Here is a 19,703-nt window from a genome sequence, read left to right as displayed (position 1 = left end):
CTGGCTTGTATTGATGTGCAGTTCAGAGAACCAATGGGGTTGTGTCAGGAAAGAAGGATTAGCCAATGGGTTGGCGGAAGGCGGAGTTAGGCGAGGAGCGGGTTTTAAGGTGAGTTGAGCTGGTACCGGAGAGCCGGTGAGTCCGGGGAAGCAGTGAGTGTCCGGGCTGGTATCCGTTGTTTACTTTTCGGTCACTGACTAATGATAACAGCTGCGGCTCCCTGGAAGCCGTCCAGTGGGAATGTATATTTATATATAGCGGCTTATCTGTACGTTATACTACTATAGCAGATGTGTGCTGACGTCACTGTAGACAGCAATACTGTATAATGTGGGAGGAGTGACGTCACTGTGGTGAAGTATAACTGCTATGTTTAGGATGATGATGTCACTGGGTAAGAGATCTGCAGTGCAGTGATGTCATCCTTCTCCAAGTCTAGTTTTTGCAGCAGTGACATCATTTTGTGGGACATGTTGTCACTGTCATTGATGACATCACCCTGTGGAGTATGTCTAGTAGAAGTCATTATGTCACTCCTGTTTGGTAGAAAAGTTGTCTTATTTCACGGAAAAACGCCCCTGACTTTCTGTTTTGTGGTGCCAATTAATGTTAAAAAAATAAGAATTCAACAAAAAAAATTGGCAAAACAACATCAGTTTTGTTACTATTCTGTAAACGTCAGCGGTGCAGAGGGGAGTTGTGATGGTGTAACAGTGATGTCATATTGTATGCTCGGTGAGGTCACTGTTGTACGGTATATAGCTGTGATGTCATCCTTGGTATGTCGGGTGAGGTCACCGTTGTACGGTATATAGCTGTGTGGAGTGGGAATGTCTCCATTGTACGGTATATAGGTGTGTGCAGGGGTGAGGTCATGCCGGTAAGTCTGGTGAGGTCACCATTGTGTGTTATACAGCTGTGTGGTACAGTGACGTCATCCCTATAAGTCTGGTGATGTCACCGTTGTACGGTATATAGCTGTGTGGATTGGTGATGTCATCCCAGTATGTCGGGTGAGGTCACTGTTGTACGGTATATAGCTGTGATGTCATCCCTGGTATGTCGGGTGAGGTCACCGTTGTACGGTATATAGCTGTGATGTCATCCCTGGTATGTCGGGTGAGGTCACCGTTGTACGGTATATAGCTGTGTGGAGTGGGAATGTCTCCATTGTACGGTAGATAGGTGTGTGCAGGGGTGAGGTCATGCCGGTAAGTCTGGTGAGGTCACCATTGTGTGTTATACAGCTGTGTGGTGTGGTGATGTCATCCCTATAAGTCTGGTGATGTCACCGTTGTACGGTATATAGCTGTGTGGATTGGTGATGTCATCCCAGTATGTCGGGTGAGGTCACTGTTGTACGGTATATAGGTGTGTGCAGGGGTGATGTCCTCCCTATAAGTCTTGTGATGTCACCGTTGTGCGTTATACAGCTGTGTGGTACAGTGACGTCATCCCGGTAAGTCTTGTGATGTCACTGCCATACAGTATCACTATTGTAGAGCGATGATGTATACCGTTCAGTATGTTGACGTGTCCTGCTGATGTTACTGCTGTGTAATAGGCTGAGGTCACTGTTGTACGGTATGGCTGTGGAGCCGTGATGTCATCCCCGTTACACCTGTGATACTACATAGCGGGGGAGCGCCTGGGATGGAAGGATGGAAAGCCTCACCTGGTGTGAACAGCTTGGCACGCTAAGGCTCCAGCTGCCTCACCTTTGGTTGTCGATTTTTCAAGGCTCCCATGCCAGGTGGCATCCGCTGACTCAGAGGAGAGCTGCAGGATATACAGGGATCCCCACTAGGAGGATACCTCCCGTGTAGAAGACGAGATCAAGTCCTGCGCTCGCTCGTAGGACTCTTTAATAACATAGGGAAGCCCCACCAATACCCCCCTGTATATCGGTCATACCATAATCCCCCCTCCTTCAAAGTAAGTGACCAATATACAGTGGAGTATTTGTGGGACTTCCCTATGTTCTTAGAGAGTCCTATGAGGACTTTATATAACCTAGTAAGACCTGTGATGTCACTGTTGCAAACTATAACTTAGTGGAGCTGTGATGTCATCCCAGGAAGACTCACGATGTCACTGTTGGACAGTGTTACTTATGTGAAGGGGTGATGTCATTTCCAGTAACTCATATACTTTTGAATGTGGTGACATGTTCTGATGATGTCACTGCTCTGCATCATAATGCAGGGTGGACGTAGATTTCCGTCGTTGAGTACACCATATGTGGGGTGGTGACGCTGCCCCAGTAGGACGTGACACTTCATGGTGATGTCATTATACCATACAACAATTACATCATGTTTGTGGAGCAGTGATGTCATTCCTAGTAAGTCCTATGTACATTATTCACACTGTTGCCCATACTTGATGATGTCACCGTTGTGCATTATAATGTCTGATGGGCGGAGCTTACCTCCTGCCTGCACCGCACACATGTTTTCGTCTTCTGTCTCATGTAATCAATGTGTCTCTGTTACAGGAATCCTTCAAGGACGTCGCTATCCGCCGGCCGCCATGTCGCTTGGGAAGGTGAAGGTGGAGAAGCCAGGTGAGGACTTCATCCCTTGAAGGGGATATTCACTGTGTTTGAGGCTCCCCCTCTCCGAGCGTCATCCTCGCCGCTCACAGACGACCGGTCCGGGGTGTCACGCCGTTCGCTTTATAGTAAGAACCGCCTACAAACCATCCGTAACCGTCTGTTTTCTACCCTTCTGCCATCAGATCTGGAGGCGGCGAGCGCTCGCAGTCGTCTGGATGCCGTCTTGAAGGGGCTCTTGGACAGGAGCGAGGTGGACAGGTGAGGGTCTCCCTACATGGGGGGGGGGCGGGGGGATCACGTCTCAGATGCAAATCAGTCCATTATAAGACTCTGAGGTGCTGGAAGTTAAAGGAATTTTCCAGGAAAACGCTATTAACAAGCCTCAGAATAGCTCCTCATTCATTGATTGGCTGGGGTCCACCGATCGGGATCCTGACCAATCAGCTGTCTGGGCATCTGCTGTGAGCGTCACAATGCACAGCGGGACGGAGCGCAAGCTGGTAGCTCTGACCCCTGTGTACCGTGGTTCCCCGAAAAGAAGACCCATTCTTCTATTAAATTGTGCCCCAAAAGAGGCACAGGGTCTTATTTTTGGGGGATGTCCTCTTATACTTACCTAGCAGGCTCGGTCAGGGCCCTCCCGCTGCTCCAGCTGTAGTCTTCGGCTGCCCACAGAAGATCACTTCCTGGTTATGGAGTTCATAAATCCCGCCTCCAGAAAGCAGTGGCTGTGATTGGTTGTGAAGCGCTGCTGAATTGGCCAATCAAAGCAGCGCTCAGTGAACCAATCACAGCTATCACACTGTGTAAGCGGGATTTATGAATTGGCAGAGCCGCGACATTGATTGGCCAATTCATAAATCCTGCCTCCACAACACAATGGCTGTGATTGGCTGAGCAGCACTCGAGAACAATCACAGCCTTCACTTCGCGGAGGCGGGGTTTATGAATCCCGTAAGCAGGAAGCGATTTTCTTTTGGCTGCCGAGGACTGCAGGAAGCGGGACGGAGCTCCGGAGAGCAGCAAGAGGGACAGCGACCGAGCCTGCTAGGTAATGTATTATGTTTTTTGTTGTTTAATGTAATGCAGCTAGGGCTTATATTCAGGGTGGGGCTTATATTTCAAGCCTCCACGAAAAACCAGGGTAGAGCTTATTTTTGGGGAAACAGGTTAGTGGGCGGTGCAGGTCGTTGCAACCACAGCGCCCATTGGCTTTAATGAGGGCTGCACCGACTGCTACACAGTGGATCTAATTCAGCTCCAACCCACGTGTGTTGCAGCGCCCCATCAGTTGGCGTCCCGAGCGGCGGACCGCAGCCGATCAACCATTGGTGACCTTTCCTGAGGACCGCTCTTCAATAGTATTTGACCAGAAAACTCCTTTAACCTTTTAAGGACCAGAAACTTTTTAGGGATTTTACCCACGGGGGGGAGTTTGATTGCCCTATTTTTTTTTTCTCCTTTAGCTGCCAAAATTTGTTTTTGCTGCGTGTTTTTTTTTTTTTTTCTCCGTGACACTCAGGGCGATTCTTTTTAATTAGTTTTTTTTTGTTTTGTTTTATTGGGGGTAAAAAGCTAAAAAAAAGTTTTTTTTTATTAATTTTTATAGTTTTTTTTTTTTTTAATCAGTATATTTACTCTAAAATAAAGTCCGGGAACGGGTCCTCATTTTGTTTTGGCTGTTTTGATATATGTATGGTTTGGGATTACAGGGCGCATACGGCGATGGTTTTGGTTGGCCGCAGCTTTGGGTTATTTTCTTTCTTGTGTTTGTATTGTTTTATTCTGTAATTTTTTTTTTTTACCGTGTTTCCCTGAAAATTAGACAGTGTCTTATATTAATTTTTGTTCAAAAAGGTTTAACTTTTTTACATGTATAGCTGCCTGGACACTATTTAAATTGACTTTTTAAATTAACTGTTAGCAGGGCTTAATTTTGGAGTAGGGCTTATATTTCAAGCATCCTCAAAAAGCCTGAAAAATCATTTTGCATCCTCAAAAATTCTGGAAAATCATGCTATGTCTTATTTTCAGGATATGTCTTACTTTCAGGGAAACAGGATACCATCTATGTCCCTCATGATGTCATATACGACCTCTGGGGGACGTTCAGTTTTGTGTTTTTTTTTTTTTTTTTTTTTTTTTTTTTTTTTTAAATTTGACATGTTCCCACGGAAGCCGCATCCATAGGAGCCGCAGTTACAGGGAGAAAACCTTCTGTGACCCCCGTAGCCCTGCTGTGCCCGAGGTCACGTGACTGCTTGCATAGTGAAAGCACCCCGCCCACTTTCACTTTTTTTTAGTAGATTGCGCTCAGTGAGCGATGTGTATTAAACAAAGGAGGAGGCAGAAAGGGTTAAAACCCACTTCCTCCTCCTCCGGGTTATCAGCTGTGACTAACAGCTGACAACTAGAGATGAGCGAGCACGCTCGGATTAGTCAGTTACTGGAGCAAGCCTCACTCTTCTCGAGTAACTGCATTCTTGTCCGTGCGTGCGCGGGGGTAGCGGGGAAGAGAGAGTGAGAGATCTGTCTCTGTGTGTCTCTCTCTCTCCTGACAACCCGTCCTGCTTCTGTTTGATTGCAGAAGCAGGAAGCTTTAATCCCTGCTGTAATTTTACATACGGCTGGGCTTTAAGCCTGGGACCAAGCGCCGTAGATTTACAGTGCTTGATCCTTAATGGGTTAAAGGGGGTCTTCTCTATAGACGTGGAGCGGTGATGTCACTGCTGCTGGTAATTAAAGGGGGCCTCCTCTATAGCTGTATACGACACTCATTAAATGGATGTCCCCTATGGAGGCGTAGTTTTCAGGGGTTTGTGGTCGTCCTTATCTTCTGGGGGCGATTATGATGATAAAGGTGTTTTCCAAGTTGATGAAAACTTTATGAGAAGGTGTGAAAGGGTTAGAAAAAAAATGGTGTTACCTGCCACTCCAGTCCAGCCGTCCCCTTACCCCGGTTGTCCAGTCTCTTGGTGGTCCCAGATACCGTATATTATCTACTCAGCGGTGGGGAAATCATGCTGTGTGGGAATAACCTGCAGACCCTGCTCCAAAGACAGGCTAGACCAGTGATGATGAACCTTTTAGAGACCCAGTCCCCAAACTACAACCCAAAACCCACTTATGTATCGCAAAGTGCCAACACGTCGGGGGGCGGGGCCTATCACGGCGTAGGATTTTACCTCTGTCATTCTAAAAAGGACCGGGCCGCATCAAGATAGACCGGGTGCAGATTGTGACTGCTTTTTGGATGTGGAAATACTGCAGAAAATTCTGTGGCATTTCCGCATCCAAAAAGATATTAAAATCTGCACGCTGTCTATTTTGAAGCAGCCCTGCCCATTTCCGCCACATGTAAAAATCCCCCAGCGGTAATGGGGACACCCCACAGTGACACCTATACCCATCCCCCCCCACGAGAGCCACATATTTACCCCTTCCTCCTCGTGGAAGCTCTGCTGCTGGCGCTGATCCCAGGTGCACACTGTGACGCCAGTGTGCTGCTGGATGCCTCCTCCCCTGCTCTCGCGGAACCTAAGAAGAGGCATCCGGGGAGGAGGATCCCGGCTGCACACTGACGTCACAGTGTGTCCGGGATCAGCGCTGCTAGCAGCACCGTAGAGCGAATGCCGTCAGGGGAACTGCGGCCCCTGCCTGTATTCGCTAACGTGGTGAGCGGCTGACGGCGGCACGTGCCAGCAGGGAGGACTTTGCGTGATGCCACAGGTTCGCCCCCCACTGCACTAGTCTATGACCAGGACGACTGCTGGGACTTGTCCTCCTCCCGGCTGCCGTTGACAAAACTGAAGCCGAGATGTAAAGAGCCGTTATGTGACTGATCTTCATCTTGTGATTTACAGGGAGCAGATGGAAGATGAAGGTGGAAAAGCGTCCGCGGACCCCCAGTGCAAGTAAGGAGGAAGCTGAGGGATGTATAAGGCTGCCCTGAGGGGGGACACACTGCACCAAACCCTCCCCTGTGATAGATGGGCAGTGCTCTGTGAATAATGGCGCTAATTGGTGGGCTGACCTGAGCGGGTTTGGTTGTGTAATCGCAGTACGCAGCAAATACGCGTGTAACCTGAGGATTCGCTACGTATTTTACGCAACCATAATGGGTGTATTGTGCGCTGAAATAGAAAATGCGTGAAAAATGCAGGTCTGAACGGCGTAAATCAATGGGGTTACATGAGTAATATAACACGCTCATGTGAGTGGGACCGAAGGCCGGGTCACACGGGCGATAGAATCACACATAAATATGAACCCTGTTCTCTTGACTGGGGTCACACACCTGAGCGATGGTTTCCGGCAGGGCGCCGCCATGCGATGCAGGGAGCCAATCTCGGCGTGTTCTATTTTTCTGCATGTTCTCGCATCGCAGCGCCCATTGTTCCCAATGACAGCGGAGGATCCCTTCTTCCCCGAAGCGATGTGAGGCGGTTGTGGCATGATAAACCCCTCGTATCTTCCGTGAATTCACACGGTGGGGGCGGGATTCGCGGCCTTATATCGCGCTCGCTCGTGTGAAGTTAGCCTAAGGCCGCTCTCACACAAACGTTTTTTCACAGCGTTTAACGGGCATTTGAAACGCCCGCTAAGAACACTGTACTGAGCCTCCATTGATTTGTACTGGGCCTCCATTGATTTGTACTGGGCCTCCATTGGAGGTCGCAGTGACTGACCTGTTGGCGGCAGTGGCGTACCTCCGCCTACTTTGTGCGAAATAGCGGCCTAAAAACACATGGGCAGCGCGATCTCTCCGGTCCTGACGGTTTGTTGGCTCTGTTCACACCCCTGTTTGGATTTTCTGTCCTTTCGCTCTGTCGCAGGGACGGTAATTTCCCACTGATTTCAGAGGGGTTTTTGGTCTCGCGGTCCGGGTCACCTTAAAAAGACGATTTTTTTTCCTTCTGCACTCGGGAGACGAGCGAAAACATTTACAGTGAAAACCGGCTGCTTTAAAGATGGATGCAAACGGACGCCAAACGATCCGCGAGAGGCGAACGGCTGTCCTTGTGTTTCGGATGGATGCGTCTGATCTTTGTTTGGCACCCGATCTAAACCTGTTTCGGGGATTGTGGACGGATCTGTTACGGATCCTTATGGGCCGTTTACACGGACGGTCGGCGCTCGGAATTCGTTCAAACTAATATTAATGTGTGAGAATCGTTACGTCTAGAGATGAGCGACCGTACTCGGCCACGCCCCTTTTTTGCCCGAGTACCGCGATTTTTGAGAACTTCCGTACTCGGGCGAAAAGATTCGGGGGGCGCCGTGGGTGAGTGGGGGGTTGCAGCAGGGAGTGGGGGGGAGAGGGCTCCCCCCTGTTCCCCGCTGCTACCCCCCGCTCCGCCACGCCTCCCCTCGGCGCCCCCCGAATCTTTTCACCCGAGTACTGAAGTACTCGAAAATCGCGGTGCTCGATCGAGTAATTACTAGAAACGAGTACGTTCGCTCATCTCTAGTTACGTCTCATCGCAAAATAATTGACTTTTCATCATCGCTGACTTCTCGCTGCGAGTAAACGCTCGCCACTCAGCGATTCACGTAGGATGTGGAGCGAGAAGCCAGCGAGCAGTCAGTGATGTCAGCTGTTGGGAACTAGCGGTGACGCCGGCGCTCGTTCAGTCGTGTAGACAGGCAGCTCGTCCGTGTAAATGTACCGCCAGACGCCGTTCACACCGCATTAGCCAGCCATCACTCCGCGAACCCCTACGCTGTAGTCAGACCTACTTCAGACGTGCGCACTTTTGACTACTTTTGACCGCAATAACATTCTCTTTTTTTTGTGGGATAGAAAAATGTCGCCGCCTTCCATTTAATGTTTAGATTTTTTCCCCTCAAATGCCTAAAAAACAAAATGTTCAACTACAAAACTTTATTTATAAAAAAAAAAAAAAACTACAATGACACACGTGCGCGCGCTTTTTTTCTTTCTTAGTTTTTTTTAATGTAATAACGATCATATATGTATAGGTATACGTTTAAAGCGACCCTCTGCTTTCGGGATAATCTGTCTTGAACTGAAGGACGGAGGGGTATGTTACTTGTAGTTGATCATCTCTGACATCCCCCCCATTTAGCCAGTTTGGGGCCCTATTTTCAGGTGGCCAAGATGGCCGCTGCCATTTTTATGACTACCCAATACACACTGTAGGCATGTTCTGTGATTGGTCAGCATTGATTACGTGAGCAGCGCTGGCCAATCAGAGAGCAGCTCTAGTGCCCTGGTAGTCTAAGATAACATTGGCCATCTTGGATGGGGACCAGCGGATTGGAGGGGAGGCAGTAAACCTCCCCGCTCTACCTCCGGCCCTGGGACAACATTAGGTTCCCGCTAATGTATGCACTAAAGAAAACCTTCCATATGCTTAAAGGGAACCCGGCGCCTGCCTAAAGCATCATAAACTAACGGGGGAACCAGGAAGCGGGTGAGTAAAAATAAAAACCAACACCGGCTCCCCGTCACCGCGACTTACGGCACCAGAAGTGAGTTTATGATGCCTCAGGCAGGCGACGGGTCCCCTTTAAATGGCGCACATTTGTATACTTTTTTTTTATGGATGCCGATCTATACGTTAGACCTAAATGAACAGTGTGTTGTGAACGGCCCGTACGTTGTGTCAGCGCCTATTTCACAACTCCCAAGTGCAGTTTAGAATAGGGGGTGTGGCTATATTAAAACGCGCCAGTTATGTTCATTCCGGGCATTATTATTGGTGTAACCTGAGGGCCCTTTTACACGGGCCGACTCATTGGGTGCAGATGCCCGACAGCTCGTCCCAGCGATAACCGTTCCTGCACTGTTACACATGAGTAATCCTCGTTGGCGAATATCACTGTAGCGGGCCGGGGATCATTCGCTGTAAGGAGTTGTTCATAGTTTTCACGGACCGATCCGCCGGTCACTTTTCTGCATGCAGAAACTGAACAATGATTGAGAACTAATTCTCGTTCATCGTTCAGTCGGGGCGTGCCTTTACACTGAACGATAATCATTCAGATTCTTGCTGGATGCCGGAATCTGAACGGTTGATCGGCTCGTGTTAAAGGGCGCAGGCCAGCCAGGAGATGGCGTGACGGAGAGAGGTCTCACAAGATGTAGCACTGTGATAAATTTGGCGCAGCTTCTTGTTTTTTTCCCATGTTGCCTAATAATCTCGCAATGAGGGACCTTTTTTATATATGGAAATGCAGAAAAACACCTTTTTTTAAAGAAAAATTGCTCATGAACCCTCCGCCGCCGTCAGTCACATTAGGACACTTCTGCTTTCTCCAGCCACAAAATGTAAAACCCTGATGAGTTTACTGAGATCAGCGTCACGAGACCCGGAATGTTCCGGCATCTTCATGTGAAAGTTGTGTCCTAATCAGTTCCTTTTTTCTTCTTTCCAGAGACTCTTCTCCATCTGCTGCCGGAAAGCGGTAATTCTTGTGTTTTTATCTTCCCCGAACCAGAGATTGTCAGGCCTCTACTGTGATCGTCATTCAGCTGAAAAGGACAGGTGGGAGGAGCAAGACATGGGGAGGTGTGTCAGCTGCTCTCAGCCAATCGGCATTGCCACAAATGTTTTCAACAGTACCGATTGGCTCAAAGTTGTCCTCCCATGTCCTTTTCAGATGAACGCTCATCTCTTGGCTTAAAGTGACCCTCTGGTCCTGGACAAATAAAGATGGCCGCTCTGCTTCTCTGACTACCTGATGCACACTGTCCATTAGTCTATTACACTATGTGCTGCTTTGATTGGCTAGTACTGACCATGTGAGCATCACTGGCCTGTTAGAGCAGCATGTAATGTTAGACTACCGAGGAATACTGGTGCACAGCGTGGCGTGCGTCGGGTAGTCGGAGAAGCTGTACGACCATCTTTGTTTGTCCAGGACCAGAGGTCGCTTTAATGTGTATTAGCGTGCCTCCAATATAGAGCATCGTTTTATCGTTAAGGCTAATTAATCTCCTGATAGAGAGCCTGCAATCCTCACTGCTTCCGTACACTGCTGTAGAGTTACAGTGCGCTTCCTACAGTCACCACTAGAGGGAGTTCACTGCATATGAATTATACATCTTACACTGATCTTAATAAGAAAGCAATCTTCAGGAAGCGCCACCTAGTGGTGACTATAGGAATAATGACCAATTTTTGTAACTATATATAATAATTATTTTACACACTGATCGGCCGTGACCTGTCAAGGTTTGGTCTTCACAAGACCTCTAAAGTGTCCCGTGGTATCGGCAGCAGATCCTCTGAGTTGCTCGGTGTGGCCTCCGTGGATCAGACCTGTTTCTAACGCTCAGATAAGATCTGGTATAAGTCATCACCTTCATTTCTCTGTCATGTTCCTGAGGATGCATTATCCTGCTGGGGGCGCTGCCGTTAGGGAATCCCGCAGCCATGAAGGGGGGAGTTGTCTGTATAATGTTAGGTAGGTGGTACGTGTCACATTCACATGATGCCAGGACCCAGGTACCCAGCAGAAAACGGCCCATCATACTACTGGCGTGTTTTCTTCCCATCCTAGTGGCATCTCTTTCACGGATAAGTGCCGCACCCGGCCGTCCACATGATATAATGCGTGATTCGTAAGACCAGGCCGCCTTGTTCCATGACTCTATGGTCCAGGTCTGATGCTCACGTGCCCATTGTAGGTACTTTCGGCAGTAGATAGGGGTCACATGGGCACTTTGACCAGTCTACCGCCCCAACTACAGCGAACTTCGATGTCCTGCGTGATCTGAGGCCTTTCTATCATCGCCAGCAGGAACGTTATCCGTATGACAGATGGCCTTCACTCCACACACAATCAATAAGCCTTGGGCGCCCCTCACCCTGTCACCAGTTGCCCCTCTTTGGTCCACGTTTAGAAGATATAAATGTCCTGAGCATACCCCACGAGACCTGGAGATGCCCTGACCGGTCGTCTACACATCACTATTCGGCCCTCATCAGTCACCCAGATCCTTACTCTTCTTTTTACTACTTTCATCCTCAAGCACTGAGCACCTACTGCCTGATATCTCCCATTATAGCATATTGTATATTTCCCCCTCCTGACAGGCGCCATTGTCAAGATATAATTTAGAGGTTTTCCAAGTTGTAATTTTTCGGTAAAACCCGGAATATACTTTCCTCTCCCTGCTGTGTCCCATTGGGCTGCTTGGTCCTCACTCCTTTGTTTACAGGCTGTAGTCCCGCCTAGTTTAGGGGACGTCTCAGACGCTGCAGCCAATGACAGAGCACAAGTATCGAGCGCTGAGCTGTCATTGGTTGCAGCACCTGTTACGTCCTGTGACTGGCTGGGGCAGCCTGTAAATGCGATGTCAGAGGAGAGACCCAGGCCGGCGGTGTGCGAAACAGCAGGGAGAGGGGAGTATATGCCGGTTAGTTATGTTATAGCATGAGGGGCGGGGTTTTACTGAAAAAGTACAAATCTGGACATTAATATTCTGTGCTGCTTCTGTCAGTGGGTTACATGTTATGGCTGATTTCCCCCCCCCCCCCCTATAGAAATATGAGGGTGAGGGAGGAGGCAAGGAGAAGAGCCGCCCATATTTTATAATGTAGTTTCTGCTGTCCGGGGGCCCGCTGTCTGTATGATGGATCCTGCTGGCATCGGCTTGTAATGTGACGGCCGCGTCCATCGGCTTCCTGTACCGTCCCCTTATGTTGTGTGGTTTGTATTTTGTTAGGCCGTCAGTGCGCCCGTCTCACCATCGCCGGAAGAAACGAAAAGAAGAGGATGGCCTCCCAGATGCCACAATGCCCAAGACCAGTAAGTCAGAACACTCGTATGACGGGGGCACAGAGGGCGCAAGGAAATACACAGCCTGGCGCCTCCAGAACATTTCACATTAGAGGAGCTACACTTTCAGATAACTTATGACAAGTAGTAGACAGGCCAAAAGTATTGATCACTTGGGGTTCCGCTGCTGAGACCCCCGCCCCCTCGATCGCTAGAATGAGGGGGCTGCAGTGCTCACCTGAGCGCTGTGCCCCTTCGGCTATCTTTACTGAGTCAAACTTGAGCTGGCTAACGGGGATCATGCCTACGACCTTCAGCTCGTAGGCGAGAGCTTACACTCTGCGCCACACGAGACTTATTTGACAATGTAGCCACTCTTAAGAATTGTGGGGGGTGGGCACGTACGTTACGTTATTACATTACTGTAGGGTGGGCGTACTCGGTCCATTATTACATGACTCTAGGACGGGCGCACATGTTATAAAACACGACTGCAGGATGGGCACGCATGTTGCCTTGTTACATGTAGGACATGTGCACACATCACATTATAACATGCCTGTTATACGTTACATATCACACGCCGTACATTATTACTTTCCGTCTGCTCTCGATTAGTTTATTATATAGGTTAATAAACCTCTTTGTGTATTTAGACACTTTTGTCATCCGGCTCTTTGATCGGAGTGTGGATTTGGCGCAGTTTTCAGAAGAGACCCCGCTGTACCCCGTATGCCGAGCCTGGCTCCGTAATTCACCAGGAAGCAAAGCCCCCGAGCCCCCTCCTACACCTCCGCCATCAGAAGAGGTAGAGTAACCACTCCCTTCATATACATAGGCCGCTGCTAGTGGCTCAGACGTGTCTGTAGGGGGCACCTCCTTCAGCGTGACTACAGTGTACTGCCGTGGTCTCCAACCTGTGGCCCTCCAGCTGTTGCAGAACTACAACTCCCAGCTGCGGTTGGAGACTGTGGGTTTACTGGATCCTTCTTCTCGCTTCAGGGTGACGTAGTGAATGGGAGCTCTCAGAATATCTATCACCTGCCGCCCCCATCCGTGAGTCCAGCAACAGAAACCGGAGAACCGATCAACCTGAGGATCCCTCCAACCCTTCCCCGAGAGGATGAGCCCCTCAATATCTCCGCAGTGAGTGCCTGTGATGAAGGGGGGCGTTCATACACATTCTTCTCAGAAGCGGGGGCTCAAATCATCTCATATTTATCATCTATCCCTACCAACAAAACGGCAGAACTGGATGTCAAGAATAGGACTGACCGTAGAGCTCGACTATAGTGTATGCTGATGCTGTGCTGCAGGGGTTGTCCATTGGGGGTCCAGCGCTCGGATCCGAGAACTCCAGGGGATGTCCAGTGGGGGTCCACCGCTCGGATAAGAGAACTTCAGGGGATGTCCAGTGGGGGTCCAGCGCTTGGATCAGAGAACTCCAGGGGATGTCCAGTGGGGGTCCACCGCTCGGATCAGAGAACTCCAGGGGATGTCCAGTGGGGGTCCACCGCTCGGATCAGAGAACTCCAGGGGATGTCCAGTTGGGGGTCCAGTGCCCGGATCAGAGAATTCCAGGGGTTGTCCAGTTGGTGGTCCAGCGCCCGGATCAGAGAATTCCAGGGGTTGTCCAGTGGGGGTCCAGCGCTCGGATCAGAGAACTCCAGGGGATGTCCAGTGGGGGTCCACCGCTCGGATCAGAGAACTCCAGGGGATGTCCAGTTGGGGGTCCAGTGCCCGGATCAGAGAATTCCAGGGGTTGTCCAGTTGGTGGTCCAGCGCCCGGATCAGAGAATTCCAGGGGTTGTCCAGTGGGGGTCCAGCGCTCGGATCAGAGAACTCCAGGGGATGTCCAGTTGGGGGTCCAGTGCCCGGATCAGAGAATTCCAGGGGTTGTCCAGTGGGGGTCCAGCGCTCGGATCAGAGAACTCCAGGGGATGTCCAGTGGGGGTCCACCGCTCGGATCAGAGAACTCCAGGGGATGTCCAGTTGGGGGTCCAGTGCTCGGATCAGAGAATTCCAGGGGTTGTCCAGTGGGGGTCCAGCGCTCGGATCAGAGAACTCCAGGGGATGTCCAGTGGGGGTCCACCGCTCGGATCAGAGAACTCCAGGGGATGTCCAGTTGGGGGTCCAGTGCTCGGATCAGAGAATTCCAGGGGTTGTCCAGTTGGGGGTCCAGCGCCCGGATCAGAGAATTCCAGGGGTTGTCTAGTGGGGGTCCAGCGCTCGGATCAGAGAACTCCAGGGGATGTCCAGTGGGGGTCCACCGCTCGGATCAGAGAACTCCAGGGGATGTCCAGTTGGGGGTCCAGTGCTCGGATCAGAGAATTCCAGGGGTTGTCCAGTGGGGGTCCAGCGCTCGGATCAGAGAACTCCAGGGGATGTCCAGTGGGGGTACACCGCTCGGATCAGAGAACTCCAGGGGATGTCCAGTTGGGGGTCCAGTGCTCGGATCAGAGAATTCCAGGGGTTGTCCAGTTGGGGGTCCAGCGCCCGGATCAGAGAATTCCAGGGGTTGTCCAGTGGGGGTCCAGCGCTCGGATCAGAGAACTCCAGGGGATGTCCAGTTGGGGGTCCAGTGCCCGGATCACAGAATTCCAGGGGTTGTCCAGTGGGGGTCCACTGCTTGGATCAGAGAACTCCAGGGGATGTCCAGTGGGGGTCCACCGCTCGGATCAGGGAACTCCAGGGGATGTCCAGTGGGGGTCCAGTGCCCGGATCAGAGAATTCCAGGGGTTGTCCAGTTGGGGGTCCAGTGCCCGGATCAGAGAATTCCAGGGGTTGTCCAGTTGGGGGTCCAGCGCCCGGATCAGAGAATTCCAGGGGTTGTCCAGTGGGGGTCCAGCGCTCGGATCAGGGAACTCCAGGGGATGTCCAGTTGGGGGTCCAGTGCCCGGATCACAGAATTCCAGGGGATGTCCAGTTGGGGGTCCAGTGCCCGGATCACAGAATTCCAGGGGATGTCCAGTTGGGGGTCCAGCGCTCGGATCAGAGAACTCCAGGGGATGTCCAGTGGGGGTCCACCGCTCGGATCAGAGAACTCCAGGGGATGTCCAGTTGGGGGTCCAGTGCCCGGATCAGAGAATTCCAGGGGTTGTCCAGTGGGGGTCCAGCGCTCGGATCAGAGAACTCCAGGGGATGTCCAGTGGGGGTCCACCGCTCGGATCAGAGAACTCCAGGGGATGTCCAGTTGGGGGTCCAGTGCTCGGATCAGAGAATTCCAGGGGTTGTCCAGTGGGGGTCCAGCGCTCGGATCAGAGAACTCCAGGGGATGTCCAGTGGGGGTCCACCGCTCGGATCAGAGAACTCCAGGGGATGTCCAGTTGGGGGTCCAGTGCTCGGATCAGAGAATTCCAGGGGTTGTCCAGTTGGGGGTCCAGCGCCCGGATCAGAGAATTCCAGGGGTTGTCCAGTGGGGGTCCAGCGCTCGGATCAGGGATGTCCAGTGCCCGGATCAGAGAATTCCAGGGTTTGTCCAGTGGGGGTCCACTGCTTGGATCAGAGAACTCCAGGGGATGTCCAGTGGGGGTCCACCGCTCGGATCAGGGAACTCCAGGGGATGTCCAGTGGGGGTCCAGTGCCCGGATCAGAGAATTCCAGGGGTTGTCCAGTTGGGGGTCCAGTGCCCGGATCAGAGAATTCCAGGGGTTGTCCAGTTGGGGGTCCAGTGCCCGGATCAGAGAATTCCAGGGGTTGTCCAGTTGGGGGTCCAGTGTCCGGATCAGAGAATTCCAGGGGTTGTCCAGTTGGGGGTCCAGTGCCCGGATCAGAGAATTCCAGGGGTTGTCCAGTGGGGGTCCAGCGCTCGGATCAGAGAACTCCAGGGGATGTCCAGTGGGGGTCCAGTGCTCGGATTAGAGAACTCCAGGGGATGTCCAGTGGGGGTCCACTGCTCGGATCAGAGAACTCCATGGGTTTTCCGGTGGTGGTCCACTGCTCGGATCAGAGAATTCCAGGGGTTGTCCGGTGGGGGTCTAGCGCTTGGGATCCCTGGCGATCAGCAGTTACCCAACCAGTGGAGATGGAGCAGGCAGCTGACAGCTCTGTACACATTGCAGCAGTCCGGCTTGGTAATTGCAGGCACAGCTCCCATTGATTTCAATACCAACTGCAGTATGTAAGTAGCCGTCAGCTTCCGGCTTTGTATACATTAGGGCTGCCTTCACACAAGTAAGAAAATCACGCAAGATTTGTGCATTGGAGACGCATGAATATGAACCCCGCTCTTCTGAATGGCGTCATACACATGAGTGATATTTTCCAGCATTGCACCACGATGCTGGAATCGAATCGCTGTTGCTTTCAATGGGGGCCGTTGGCAGCATCGCAACACATGCTAGGGGCCACGCGATGTGATGCCTCCTATCGGAATCAATGGGAGAGACTCCGCAATCCTCCACCCGAGGGTCCGCTGCGGCGGAGGATCGCTTCTTCCCCGAAGTGATTCAAGGCTGTTTTGATATAAAACCGCCTCGCTTCCACGATGAATTCACATGTTGGCGAGCGTGATACGGGGCCGGGATCGACTAGTCAGCAACCTCGCAGGAATCTGTGTTTGAGGAGTTTAATGGGGGGAGCGGGCTCCTTCTGTCAACCCCCCCCCCTCCCCATCAGCACCCTATGACATGATTGAAGGGGGACGATGGGTTGTGATGTCAGCCAGGGGCCTAATAAAAATACACCCCATCTCTGTCAGCCATGCTTAGATGATCGGTGATCCACCCCACTCTGTACTATGGAGGTGTTCACCATAAAATAATCCCACTGTCGGACTAAAAAGAATGCTAATAAAGTTTATTAAAAGTATAGAAAGTTTAAAAAAAAAAAAAAAAAAACTTTTTAAAATTCCCAGATTTTGAGAATTAAATGTTTGCATCGCTGCTTTCATAATGGCGCATGTAATAAAGTGAACATTCTATTTATACCTCCACGGTGAACGCCGTAAAAAAAGGCAAAAGAATTTTCTTCCCTTTACCCCCTACTAGAAAAACGAACTGCCGGTAACTTATACACCCCAACATGAAATCGAGAATTAGGGCAGAGCTCCACAGTAACCCTTCACCAGTGAGCTCCCTCTAGTGGTGGCTGCAGGTAACTGTAGGGAAGTAAAGGAGTGCAGCTTTAACCCCCATAAATATGTACATTTTCGCCCGCTCATCGCCCTTCATCCGCCGCCTAACCTCTCTCCCTTCTCTCTCAGCCCTCGGAGATGACCCCCAGCATGTCAACGCTGATCAACCAAAACATGAATCGGTGGAAGAAGATCCGGCAGAGGTACGCGGGGCGTGAACGCCAACCCAATCGTGTGATGTGCTGTTATTTTTTGTTTTTAAACAACGAAAACTTTATTTGTACTTTTGACAGGTGGAAAGACGCTTCTTACCGGAACCAGCAGCGTTACGCCCAGAGCATGAACGTTCTAAAGGAGATGTACGAGCGGCAGTGAGGAAGCGGCGGCCATCGCGGGGCGGCGGATCTCTTTGTTTGGTTTCTTCTCCGGAGGTTGCGCCATTTTACACCGCGGTCTTTGTGATAATATGTAGCTCTGCTCCTGCAGCGTGTCGGCGGGTTGTTGGGTGATGTCATGTGACGGTGACCGGTACAAAAAAAGACTGGAGAGAATGTTTAACGGGAAGCTGCGCACCCGTGACCGGCCTCCGGGCTGCAGGCTGTGTGTGCGCTCTCCTATAGGGGGCAGTGGGAGCGCACAGGCTGCAGTCTGATGACCAGGCTGACGGCGCGGACCCTGGGAGGTGGGGAAAGTGTGAAAAATACCTTCTGGGACCCTGCCCTGTGAGCGCCATTACTCAGTGATGGGTAGGACTGGATGATCAGTGGGGTCTGACTGCTGAGACCCCACCGATCACCAGATCTCCAGCACTTGTATTGACATGATTGGCGCTGCGGCTCCATGTGTTCGCAGGCCCCTTGTTCTGGCCGTCTGTGAGGGCCCCGTGGCTGGACCCTACCGAACAGCTGTGGACGGGGAGTAACGTCCTTGTACCTCAATACCCGCTAATAGTTGGGGGCTGGGGGGGTTGTGGCGTCATCGTCGCATAACACCGGATCTTCAAACCATTGTCCGGCGTCGCTCTGCCGCTCCTCGGCTCTTCACATTGAGTTCATTTTGTTTTGAATTGGCCTTTAATATTTTTGGGAAGCCCAGTTTATTCCTCGGATCCCCTTTTATGAATCTCCGCCCTGTGACCGACCGCCATGACGTTTACAATAAAATGGGAATTACGATTGTCCCGGCGTGCGCGGTTCATTGTGTCTCATGGGGAGGCTGCAGGAAAGAGGGGTTGCCATAGTAACCAATCACAGCGCAGCTCTCATTGTACTGAAGCGGTTTCAGACATGAAAGCAGATCTGATAAAATCCTACAGGAAGCCGGCTGCTAAGTTAAAATGAAAGCTGCGCTGTGATTGGTTGTTATATATTATACTGCTGAGGTAACATGAAAGCTGCGCTGTGATTGGTTATATATTATACCGCTGAGGTAACAGGAAAGCTGCGCTGCGATTGGGTGTTATGTATTATACCGCTGAGGTAACATGAAAGCTGCGCTGTGATTGGTTGCCCGTAACAACCACCGTTTCTCTTTCGGACATATTCGGCTGTATTCACATGGCTGACTGTGATTTTGCTCAATGAAAAACTGACCATTTTCCATGTTGCTGTTTTTTTGGGGGGTTTCCATGCGTTTCCGCCACTCTACACGTCCACGGTTGTTTTTTATTACGGACACTCGCACGGCGGGAGGCTGTCATGTTTTGTGATCTCTTTTTGTTTCCATGTAGGAAAATGGGAGACTCTTGCAGAAGTGCATAAAAACGGGACGTGCAGCGATTTTTTTTTTTTAACGGTTTGTCTGAGAGCTCCGCCCCTCGTGTGACGTCCCCTCCGCAGCGGGACGTCTTCTGTGTAGGTTCTATCAGCGCCGTATCTGGCAGTTGTACGGGATGGTCGCCGTGTGAAGAACGCCTGGTGTGCCTTGCGCCACCCGCGGGTTTCTGGGGATTACAACAGACCCCGCGGCAGAGATTCTGGGATAGAGCTGCTCTGATGCATCACGTGAACGACGGCATTCGTGGCGGCGCCTCTTATCTGGCCTCGTGTGCCGTAATACGGAATAGACACGGGAGAAGACGTCCGCAGGCTTCAGGCCCCATCGGACGACGAACAGCCTTGGGGTTTAGTTTAGACGCGGGGGCCGCGCTCTACTGATCTGCAGTGCGGTGAAATCCGCGGCGTATCTGCGGTCATATTTGGGGCCAATTCACACGGATGTATTTTTGGCCGCGTGTTCTGCGCACACGGCGTCGTTATTAGGAAGCGAATGTCTGTGAGGAAATCATGGCTCCACGTGCGAGTGTTCACGGGTGATACTAG

The 19,703-nt window shown here is 51.1% G+C and overlaps 1 protein-coding gene across 1 annotated transcript; it reads left to right on the top strand.

The window, feature by feature from the left end:
- Positions 1-56: 56 nt before the first annotated feature.
- LIN37 (lin-37 DREAM MuvB core complex component) lies at positions 57-18,562 on the top strand. Its single transcript, XM_066606403.1, has 10 exons — positions 57-109; positions 2,499-2,567; positions 2,741-2,816; positions 6,422-6,472; positions 9,960-9,989; positions 12,256-12,338; positions 12,965-13,116; positions 13,311-13,454; positions 17,512-17,585; positions 17,676-18,562. The coding sequence occupies exons 2-10, from the start codon at positions 2,534-2,536 to the stop codon at positions 17,755-17,757; spliced, it is 726 nt and encodes a 241-aa protein (XP_066462500.1). The 5' UTR covers positions 57-109; positions 2,499-2,533; the 3' UTR covers positions 17,758-18,562.
- The last annotated feature ends 1,141 nt before the right edge of the window (positions 18,563-19,703 follow it).

Source organism: Eleutherodactylus coqui, chromosome 6 (assembly GCF_035609145.1).
Source record: "Eleutherodactylus coqui strain aEleCoq1 chromosome 6, aEleCoq1.hap1, whole genome shotgun sequence".
NCBI lineage: Eukaryota > Metazoa > Chordata > Amphibia > Anura > Eleutherodactylidae > Eleutherodactylus > Eleutherodactylus coqui.
The sequence above is the reverse complement of the archived record's forward strand: the minus strand, read 5'-3'. Positions and strand labels throughout refer to the sequence as shown.

Coding starts and splice junctions, on each gene's coding strand:
- LIN37 (XM_066606403.1), top strand. CDS start 2,534: ATGTCGCTTGGGAAGGTGAAGGTGGAGAAGCCAG. Junction 2,817..6,421: donor GACAGGAGCGAGGTGGACAG/GTGAGGGTCTCC, acceptor TGTGATTTACAG/GGAGCAGATGGAAGATGAAG. Junction 13,455..17,511: donor AGCCCCTCAATATCTCCGCA/GTGAGTGCCTGT, acceptor CTTCTCTCTCAG/CCCTCGGAGATGACCCCCAG.